This window comes from Leucoraja erinacea, chromosome 3 (assembly GCF_028641065.1).
Source record: "Leucoraja erinacea ecotype New England chromosome 3, Leri_hhj_1, whole genome shotgun sequence".
NCBI classification, from domain to species: Eukaryota; Metazoa; Chordata; class Chondrichthyes; order Rajiformes; family Rajidae; genus Leucoraja; species Leucoraja erinaceus.
The window spans coordinates 93,085,581-93,096,727 of record NC_073379.1 but is presented as its reverse complement, the minus strand read 5'-3'; the positions used below and the strand labels follow the sequence as shown (position 1 = coordinate 93,096,727).

The window sequence follows — 11,147 nt, the reverse complement described above, 5'->3', positions numbered from 1 at the left end:
TTGTATCTACGTTGGACGTTTGCTTTTTGGTGTAAGCAGAGGTGGGGCTATCCATTGTGTTACATACGTTGAATTGTACATCACTTTCACTGGTTAGCTGATATGCTGAACACTGCAAATCTCGCACACAGAATAATGTGAATTATGTAAATCTTCCTGTGCATGTCAGAAATAAAGTGTTAACCATGTTAATGGATTTCTATTATAAATTATTTAAAATTGAGTGGGTTGGTGCAATATTGGTGCCATATGCTGCTAATGTGTCGTTATCAGATATTCAGTGTTAAAAAGAGAAATAAATCACAATAAAAGCGAAAAGATGTTCCTTCCACAGTGTGCGGGGAGCTGGCCCGGATCAGCACGGCCGAGACACCAAAGTGAAGTTGCGGGGAGGTTTACAATGTTTTTTTATTTAATGTTGTCCCTTGTCTAGTCTGAAATAAAGTTCATCATTGGATATAAAAATCAGAAGAAATGTAAATGTGTGTGTTATATTATTATATACATCTATATCGCATTCATGTATGTGTGTTCTTTCCAGCACAATCTAATCAGTTGTATGCTCGTTGAATAAAACCATCCTTAAGTTATACATAATTTGTAAATCTTGCTTAAACAAATTTAATTTGGTGAAATACTTAATTTAGATAACCCCACCATTACAGACAGATCTCATTCCACTCTCTGGCTATTGGGAAGACCAGACCCATTTTATTGTTGAGAAACTCCATATACACAAAAACATTAAGTAACATTCCAGGGCTAGAGCAACTGGAATCTTCATATTGCTATTATTTTCCCAAATACCGCAGTTGTATGTGATGGCTGGTGGGGTGAAAGTAATCCTCTGTCAGTTTCGCCACCTCCAACATGACCCTACCACTCGCCACATCTTCCCATCTCCCTCCATGTCTGCCTTCCGCAAAGACCACTCCCTCTGTAACTCCCTTGTCAATTCTTCCCTTCCCTCCCGTACCACCCCCTCCCCGGGCACTTTCCGTTGCAACCGCAAGAGATGCAACTTTACCTCCCCCCTCGACTCCATTCAAGGACCCAAGCAGTCGTTCCAGGTGCGACAGAGGTTCACCTGCATCTCCTCCAACCTCATCTATTGCATCCGCTGCTCTAGATGTCAGCTGATCTACATCGGTGAGACTAAGCGGAGGCTGGGCAATCGTTTCGCCGAACACCTCCACTCGGTCCGCAAGAACCTACCTGACCTCCCGGTGGCTCAGCACTTCAACTCCCCCTCCCAATCCGACCTCTCTGTCCTGGGTTTCCTCCATGGCCAGAGTGAGCAACACCGGAAATTGGAGGAACAGCACCTCATATTCCGCTTGGGGAGTCTGCATCCTGCGGGCATGAACATTGAATTCTCCCAATTTTGTTAGCCCTTGCTGTCTCCTCCCATCTCTTAGGCTCCTCCTCCTCCTTTTTCCTTTCTTCTCCCCGCCACCCTCCATCAGTCTGAAGAAGGGTTTCGGCCTGAAACGTTGCCTATTTCCTTCGCTCCATAGATGCTGCTGCACCCGCTGAGTTTCTCCAGCATTTTTTTTATACCTACCTGGCATGCTGACTATGTTCCATATTCTCCTATTGGTTTTCATTCGCTGCAATAGCTCGGAACTGCATTTCACAGCTTTTATAAGTCCTTTTGTTTTGTCTAACTACCCTCATTAAACAATTTATGCGATGGCTTTGAACACCACGTGTCATCATTAGCAAACCTGGCCTCGCCCTATCACATATATTTCCTTTGTCCAGTTCCTCACTCTCTGAAACTTAAAAGGCACTTGCTTCGGCAATTTTCCAGTGCCGATGGAGGGTCTTTGACCTGAAATATCAACTCTATTTCTCTCCCTCCACAGCTGCCGAACTTTTATTCCTGCAGCTGCAGGCTTTAAAAAAAAAAATTCAATTCCTGCAAATGCTCAGTTTCTTTTCTGTAGGATGTTTGCACGGTGTTTGCATTCATTATGTTCTCATTACATCCGCTTGTGAGAGCAGATGTGTGAATTGTCCATGCAGATCTGGCTCCATTGTTTACAGTGCATGAGGTTTGTGTCTGTTCCTGACGATGCAGATGCATAATTACACGCCTGCCGCTCCGGCTTTGTCACTGCGCGCGCGCACACACACACACACAGACAGCTGTTACAGTAACGTCCGCATCCCAGCGTTCCGGGCGGCGGCGGCGGCGGAGGCGCATGCGCAAGGTGCGCCCCCTGCCGGCGGCGGCGAGAAGCGGTTGTGAAGCAACATGGCTGGCGCAGGAGGATAGGGAATGAGAACAACACGAAGAGAGAGAGGCAAGACAAGACGGGAGCGGGAGAGAAGGAGGAAGGAATGAAGGTGGCGGGGAATGGGTTTGCCGCACGGACAACGGATGTTCAGTAATCGAGGAGCTTTTGAGGGATGCAACAGCAGAAAGGTGTGTCCGGGTGTGAGCGAGGGTGCGGGCCTTGCACGGTGACGGTGACGGTGACGGTGACGGTGGGGTTGCTGGTGCAGTGGCAGAGAGCAGCTGCTGCCCTGGGTGGGTGGGTGGTCATTGTGAGCTGCACACGGGGGGGTGTGAGTGTGTGTGTGTGTGAGTGTGTGTATATGTGTGTGAGAGTGTGTGTGAGTGTGTGTATATATGTGTGTGAGAGTGTGTGGGAGAGAGAGAGAGTGTGTGGGGAGAAGGTTGGGGGCTCCTTCACCTCCACAACACTTCACCAAAAACAATGGGCTGTGTGATCATCAGGTTAGTCACAGTCAAGCAAAAGGATTCATGTAGAATTTGTTTAACCCCCCCCCCCCCCCCCCCCCCCCCCCCCTCTCTTCCCGATAGTATTGAACTCTAAAATCAGTAATTGGGTTAAACTTTTTGGAAAAACTCCACTTCTTTCTCCTCCCTTTCGATTTGAACGTGCCGTGAATTTTAAAACCGACAAGGAAACGGGCAAAATTGTAGGATTGTGCGATACGGTTCTATTCGAGTTTCAGAAAAGTATGTCACTTGGTGAGGATGAGTAAAATTACACACAAAGTTCACGTGTGAACACTGTTATTGTTTCATAATCCTTCAGCAGATGAGGTCCGGTGAACTATGTTTTGCCATTCGGTTGAATTTGGCCCAAATGTTATCGCCGCTAACAATACTGTTGACGGGTATAATCAGTTTTTTTTTAAATTTTCAAAACCAATCAACTTAAAAACAACCTTATCCTCTTCACTTCTTCTCACCTATTTTTCTCAAGCACTTGAATACGTTGTCATTGAAATTTATACTTCAAACTCAGTTAATTCTTCCAAAGAAATTTCTCATCATAGACACAAAATGGAATTTTCGCTCTCAGTAGTGACTTTCTGTAGGATCGAACATGACAGCACAGCAACAGGCCCTTTGGCCCACAATGTCTGTGTGGATCATGATGTCAAGACCAATGTAATTTGCCTGTACTTAATCCATATCCCTCCTTTCCTACATATCCAATGTGCCTATTCAGAAGTCTCCTAAATGCCACTGTTGTATCTGCCTCAGCCATCACCCCTGGCAGCGCATTCCTGTTCAGTTCAGTTTATTGTCACGTCTACCGAGGTACAATGAAAAGCCTTTCTTGTGTGCAATCTAGTCAGCTAAAAGACAATACAATCGAGCCATTTACAGATACATGATAAGGGAATAACGTTTAGTGTAAGGTAAAGCCAGTAAAGTCTGATCAGAGATAGTCCAAGGGTCACCACTGTGGTAGATAGTAGTTCAGAACTGCTCTTTGATTGTTGTAGGATGTAATTCTTAACATTGTCTGTGTGTGTGTAAAAAAAAGCAATTGCCCTGCAATTGCCCTTTAAACTTTGACCCCCCTTAAAGCAATAACCTCTGGTATTTGATTTTTCCATCCTGGTGGGGGTCTGACTGTCTACCCTATCGATGTCTCTCATAATTTTATGTACTTCTATCGGGTCTCCCAACAGCCTTTGGCATTCCAGAGAAAACAATCCAATTATGTCCAATGTTTCCCTGGCGCTAATACACCCTAATTCATGCATCATTCTGCTAATCCTCCTCTGCATCCTTTCCAAAGCCTTCACATTCTATTTGTAACAGGGTGACCAAAACTGCACACAATACTCCAAATTTGGGTAATCTAAGTCATATGAAGCTGCAGCATGACTTCCTGACTATTGTACTCCGACCTATGTAGGCAACATATGCCACCTTTACGTTGCCACTATCAGGGAGTTATGGACATAGACCCTAAGATTCCTCTGTACATTAATGTTGTTAAGAGTAATGCCATTAATTGTATATTTTCTCCTTACATTTCACCTCCCATAATATTGCAACACCTCACACTAGCTTGGATTAAGCTCCGTCTGCCATATCGCCACCTATTTCTCTGGCTGATCTATTTCCTGTTGTCTACTTTGACAGCCTTCCTCACAGTCTGTGACAGTTATTAACCAACTGATCTACGTTTATGTCCAAGTCATTTATGTGAATCGGAAGCAGCAGGTCCCAGCACAAATCCCCATAGAACTCCACTCATCACAGATTTCCAGCCTGAATATTGTCCTTCCACCACTACCCTGTTTTATAAGGAAGCTTGTTCTGAATCCTAATGACCAAGTCCACTGTTAATTCCGTGAATGTTAACCTTTTGGATCAGCCTACGATGGGGGACTTTCTTGCATGCCTTACTAAAATTCATGTAGACCACATCCTAATCCCTTTGTCACCTCCTTGAAAAACATGATCGTTAATAAGACATGCCTATCCATGTACAATGCCATGCTGACTGTCCCTAATTAACCCATTCTCTTCCCAAATGGGAGTAAATCCTATTCAGAAGAATTGTCTCCAGCAGCTTCCCTACCACTGATGTGAGGCTCATAGAAACGGAGAGAATAGATCCAGGAGTAGGCCATTCGGCCTGTCGAGCCAGCACTGCCATTCATATGACCATGGCTGATCATCCCAAAATCCGTACCCCGTTCCTGCTTTCTCCCCATATCCCTTGATTCCATTAGCCCATATAGAGCTATATCGAACTCTCTCTTGATTATACCGGCCTATAGTTCCCTGTATTCTCTCCACTTACCTTAAGCAAAGGAACAACATTTATTTCTCTCCTGTCCTTCAGTGTCTGCCTCCCTCAATAACCTTGGATAGATCTCACCAGGTACTGTGCTGTGGAGAACCAGCGAGATTGCATCCCCCGTGATTTGATTGTGGTGGTAAGCAAGTTGTAGTGGTTCCTGGTTCTTGCTAAGTTAGGATTTGATAAGTGCTATAACCAACCTCAAAGCATTTCATCACCATGGACGTTAGTGCCACCGGTTGGCAGTCATTGGAGCGTATCACTTTGCTCTTCGTGGGCACCGGTATTATTGATGCCCTTTTAAACCACGTGAGGATCTCATGTAATGTGGATGGCATGTAAGAAAAGCAATATTGCAGTGATCAAGGGGGATTTTAATATGCAGGTAGACTGAGAAAATCAGGTCAGATTCAGATTCAGATTCAATTTTAATTGTCATTGTCAGTGTACAGTACAGAGACAACGAAATGCATTTAGCATCTCCCTTGAAGAGCGACATAGCAAACGATTTGAATAAAAAATAATAAGTGTCCAGGGGGGGGGGGTGGTGATTGGCAGTCACCGAGGTACGTTGTTGAGTAGAGTGACAGCCGCCGGAAGAAGCTGTTCCTCGACCTGCTGGTTCGGCAACGGAGAGACCTGTAGCGCCTCCCGGATGGTAGGAGGGTAAACAGTCCATGGTTGGGGTGAGAGCAGTCCTTGGCGATGCTGAGCGCCCTCCGCAGACAGCGCTTGCTTTGGACAGACTCAATGGAGGGGAGCGTGGAACCGGTGATGCGTTGGGCAATTTTCACCACCCTCTGCAATGCCTTCCGGTCGGAGACAGAGCAGTTGCCATACCATACTGTGATGCAGTTGGTAAGGATGCTCTCGATGGTGCAGCGGTAGAAGTTCACCAGGATCTGAGGAGACAGATGGACGTTCTTCAGTCTCCTCAGGAAGAAGAGACGCTGATGAGCCTTCTTGATCAGAGTAGAGAGTCCAAGAGAGGTCATCGGAGATGTTGACTCCCAGGAACCTGAAGCTAGAAACACGTTCCACCTCCATCCCGTTAATGTGGATGGGGGTGTGCGTGCCGCCTCTGGACTTCCTGAAGTCTACAATGAGCTCCTTGGTCTTCTTGGAGTTAAGGGCCAGGTTGTTGTCAGCGCACCATGCTGCTAAGTGCTGGACCTCCTCCCTGTAGGCCAGCTCATCGTTGTTGCTGATGAGGCCAATCCTAGGAGGTAGGTTGCTACTGGATCCCAGGGGAAGGGATTTATCGAGTGCTTACGAGATGGTTTCTTAGAGCAGCTTGTAGTCGAGCCTACTAGAGAAAAGGCAATTCTGGATTTCATATTGTGTAACAAACTGGATTTGATTAAGGAGTGTAAGGTAAAGGAACCCTAGGAGGTAGTGACTAATATCATAAAATTCAACCTGCAATTTGTGCGGGAGAAGATTAAATCGGATGTGTCGTTATTACTGTTGACTAAAGGTGACTACAGAGACATGAAAGATAAGCTGGTTAAAGTTGATTGGCAAGGGACCCTAGCAGGAATGACGATAGAGCAGCAATGACCGTTGTTTCTGGGAATTATTTGGAAGATGCAGGATCTTTTCATCCCAAAGAGGAAGAAAGATTCAAAGAGGGAGAATGAGGCAACTGTGGCTGATAAGGGAAGGCAAAAACTGCTGGCAAATGATAATGTGATAGAGAAGTGATAATGGGAATTAACGAAATGGCAGATGAATTGAAGAAATTTTTTGCGTTATTCTTCACAACGGAAGGCACCAGCAACATGCTTGAAATTCAAGAGAGTCCGGGGGCAAAAGTTAGTGAAGTGGCTATTACTAAAGGGCCTGTCCCACTGTACGAGCTAATTAACCATATAACCATATAACAATTACAGCACGGAAACAGGCCATCTCGACCCTTCTAGTTCGTGCCGAACACATATTCTCCCCATGTCCCATATACCTGCGCTCAGACCATAACCTTCCATTCCCTTCCCGTCCATATAACTATCCAATTTATTTTTAAATGATAAAAACGAACCTGCCTCCACCACCTTCACTGGAAGCTCATTCCACACAGCCACCACTCTCTGAGTAAAGAAGTTCCCCCTCATGTTACCCCTAAACTTCAGTCCCTTAATTCTCAAGTCATGTCCCCTTGTTTGAATCTTCCCTACTCAAGAGTTCAAGAATTCAAGAGTTCTCCCGAGTTTCCCTGATTCGAACTCGGTGAATTACGGAAATAGCCGCTCGTAGGTACTCGGGGCTCTCGTGGACATTTTTCAACATGTTGAAAAATCTTCACGAGTTTTCATGAGCTTACCACGTTTCCCGAGTACCTGCCGTTAGCATTACGAGCTGCTGAGAGATGTCCCGAGCTCCGACGTACCCGCTACGTACATTTTACGTGCTTACCACGAGTTTGATTTTTTTTTAAACTCGGGAGAGCTCTTGAATTAGCTCGTCCAGTGGGACATTCCCTTAAAGAGAATGTGGTTGGGAAGGTGAAAGGTCTGAAGGCGGATACGTCACCTGGACCAGATGGACTACGCTCCAGGGTTCTGGAAGAGGTGGCTTTAGAGATTGTGGAGGCATTAGTGGTGATCTTTACAAGAATCACTAGAGTTTGGAGGGATTCCAGAGCATTGGAAAATTGCAAATGTTGCTCCGCTGTTCATAAAGGGACCCAAGTAAAAGAGGGAAACCATAGGCTGTTTAGCCTGACTTCAGTGGTTGGTAAGATTTTAGAGCCCATTAGGTGTCGGGGGAAGGTGGGAGAGTTCTGCAGCTGGGGCAGGAGGACGGCTTCAGGCAGGGGCTGTCGGGGGCCGGTGGGGGGAGCGTCCTGCAGCCGGGGGGAGGAGGAGGGCTTTAGGCGGGACGTTGCGGGTGGGGGGGGGAGATAGCTCGGTGAAAAGATGGGGTTGTGGGGCAGAGGGGGTATCATGGGGTAGGGGGGCAGGAGCCAGCAATGGGGACGAGAGGGGAAGGGGGTTGTAGCTGAAGGTGCGATGGGGCGCTGGTCGCTGGACATTCTCCTCCGTCAGGATGAATGTCTTCCCTTTGCTGTCTGGCGACATCTCCGATTACGCACTGGGTTGGGTTGAGCCGGGCCACTTCCGGTCCCTCCGAAAATTGTGTCTGGTTTGAGACCAGGCCATCCAGAGCCTCCTTCAGCTCCAGCAGAGTCTCCGTTTTCCGTTTGGTGACATCGGCAACGTCTCCGACTCCAGGCCTGGTTGGGTTGGGCCGGGGCACTTCCAGTCCCTCCGAAAATTGTGTCTGGTTGGAGACCAGGCCATCCAGAGCCTCCCTCAGCTCCAGTAGAGTCTCCGTTTTCCGTATGGCGACATCTCCAACTCCGCGCCGGGCTGGGCGGGGCCGCTTCTGGTCCCTCCGAAAATTGTGTCTGGTTGGAGACCTCCGCCGGCCATCCAGAGCCTCCCGCAGCTCCAGTAAAGACTTGATGGCGCAGGAAGAGGTGGACCGTCACGCGGAGTGACAGGAGAAAAGACCTAGCCACGCGGCGCTGACTGGCAGGAGAGGAGATCGATCTGCACCTGCACGATTTTTAAACCTCACTAACTTTTACATTTAACCACTGATCAGAACGAAACTTGGTGCACTCGCAGCAGAGGAAAACGGTGAGTACGCTGGTAAAAATCGTAGCTCTATCGCGTACCGCTTTTGCGCAAATAGAAAGACCGCGCAAACTGGAAGATAACAAGATCAGAGCTTTAGTTATGTATAGATAGATAGATGAGGTTTCCACATACTTAGCACATGATAAAATTAGCCAAATTCAGCATGGTTTTGTGAAGGAGAGATCTTGCCTAACAAATATGTTGTAATTCTTTGAGTAAGTAAATATTAAGATGGACGAAAGAATGTCAGTGAATGTTGTTTACCTGGATTTTCAGAAGGCCTTTGATAAGATGCCACATGCGAGGCTGCGAAAGAAGATGAGAGCCAAGGTAGTTGAGGCTGAATAGCAGAAGGCAAAGAGTGGCAGTAAAAGGTGCTTTTTCTTTTCCTTTTTCTTTCTCATTGGTTGCCAGTGACTAGTGGTGTTCTGTAGGGGTGGGTGCTGGGCCACTACTCCACGTTGTATATCAATGATTTGGATGAGTGAATTGAAGGCTTTGCGGCCAAGTTTGCAGATAATATGAAGATAGACGGAGGTCAGGTAGTGTAGAGAAAGCAGGGACTTTGCAAGACTTGGACTGGTTGGAGAGTGGGCAAAGAACTTTGGTAGTAGTAATAAGAGTGTGGACTATTTTCTAAATGTTGGGATTCAGAAATCAGGTGCAAAGGGACTTGAGAGCGCTGGTGAGGATTCCTAAAAAGTTAATTTGGAAGTCAAATTGGCAGTAAGGAAGGCACATGCAATGTCACTGTTTATTTTGAGAGGACTAGAATACAAAAACGGGGTGTAAAGCTGAGGCTTTAAAGCATTTGGAGTATTGTGAGCAGTTTTGGGCTCCTTGTCTGAGGAAGGGGTCCAGAGGAGGTTTAGGAGAATGTTCCCAGAAATAATGAGCATTTCATGGCAGTGTACTCGTTGGAGTTTAGAAGGATGAAGGGTGGCCTCATTGAATCTTACCGAACAGTGAAAGGCCTGGATAGAATAGATGTGGAGAGTATGTTTCCACTAGTGAGAGAGTCTAGGATAAGAGGGCATAGCCTCAGAACAAAAAGGACGCACCTATAGAAAGGAGATAAGGGAATTATTTAGTCAGAGGGTGGGGAATGTGGAGTTCATTACCACAGATAGCTGTGGAAGCCAAGTCTGTGTATTTTTTAGGTGGAGATTAACAGATTCTTGATCAATAAGGTGTCGGGGGTTGTAATAATAATAATAATACATTTTATTTGTGGGCGCCTTTCAAAAGTCTCAAGGACACCTTACAGAATTTAACAAGAGTAAAAAAACATATAATTGGAGTAAAATAAATAATAAAGACATCACCAGTACAGAAATTAAAGACAGAATTCGATCCAAAGACAAAAAAATCAAAAACCCAGTGTGAAGAGAGAGCAGCAGCAGCTAAACCGCGCCAGCGTACACGCTCCCTTCCGACAGCCATCTTGGACACAAACTAAAATAATCACTTACACACAAAAAATCATCCTCCCACAATGGTTACCACTGTGGGGGAAGGCACAATGTCCAGTCCCCATCCCCAGTTCTCCCAAAGTCAGGCCTATTGAGGCCTCCACAGTTGCCTCTACGGAGGCCCGATGTTCCTGGCCGTTCTCGCTGTTGCCCCGGCATCGGGAGAGTCCTCTCAGTGGCGAAGGCAGGAGAATGGGGTTGAAAGGGAAAGAGGTTGATTGAATGGCGGAGTAGACTCGATGGGCCGAATGGCCTAATTCTGCTTCTTTGATTTATGAACTTGCAGTGATGAGAGGTTGAAGTTTTCCATAAATCCATAGTTGGGTCTTGCAGGTTTTGATAACACAGCCAGGTACACCATCAGGTCCACTTGCTTTCCGAGGGTTCATCCTCCTGAAGGATCTTCTGAAGAATCTCTGCTTTCTCTATCACACTTCCCACCTTTGGGATGCACTTTAAAGTCTTGCTTACTAATTACTTATGGTCAACTCTTCTAGTATTTATTTTTGTGCTAGTTTGAAATTTTATTTGATAATGATTCTGTGAAGTATCATGGGATGCTTGGGGTAAAGGTAGAACATGTGCATGAAGAACTAAAAATGGACCTGAGGGGGGCACCCTTTTCCATGCAGAGGGTGGTGTGTGTATATGGATCAAGCTGCCAGGGGAAGCTATAGAGGCAGGTGCAAGTGCAAAGTTTAAATGCACACAGATGGAATATGTTTAGAAAATGGGATAGCACAGTCAGATGCGACCAGCTCAGATGGATGCTTTAGTCGGCATGGAAGAGTTGGGCTGATGGGCCTGTTTCCATGCTATATAACTGTCTTAATGGTTGTGGTGCTAAAAATCAACAAATTTAAACCATTTATACTTAACAGCAAGATTACAAAATGTTCATAATTATGAAATTTGATTTTATAAAATTATTGGGAAACATTTTATAG

General features: G+C 46.0%; 1 protein-coding gene across 4 annotated transcripts in view; it reads left to right on the top strand.

Annotated features, from left to right (window-relative positions):
* The first annotated feature begins 2,199 nt into the window (after nt 1-2,199).
* Nucleotides 2,200-11,147, top strand: part of apc (APC regulator of WNT signaling pathway) — a 158,861-nt gene continuing 149,913 nt past the window's right edge. For 3 of the 4 annotated variants that reach the window (XM_055633202.1, XM_055633203.1, XM_055633201.1), the window contains exon 1: nt 2,200-2,431. In XM_055633202.1, coding sequence (XP_055489177.1) covers nt 2,363-2,431 — 69 coding nt within the window. In that variant the 5' untranslated portion in view covers nt 2,200-2,362. The remainder of the gene's footprint in view (nt 2,432-11,147) is intronic. The other variant, XM_055633204.1, reaches the window with a different exon arrangement.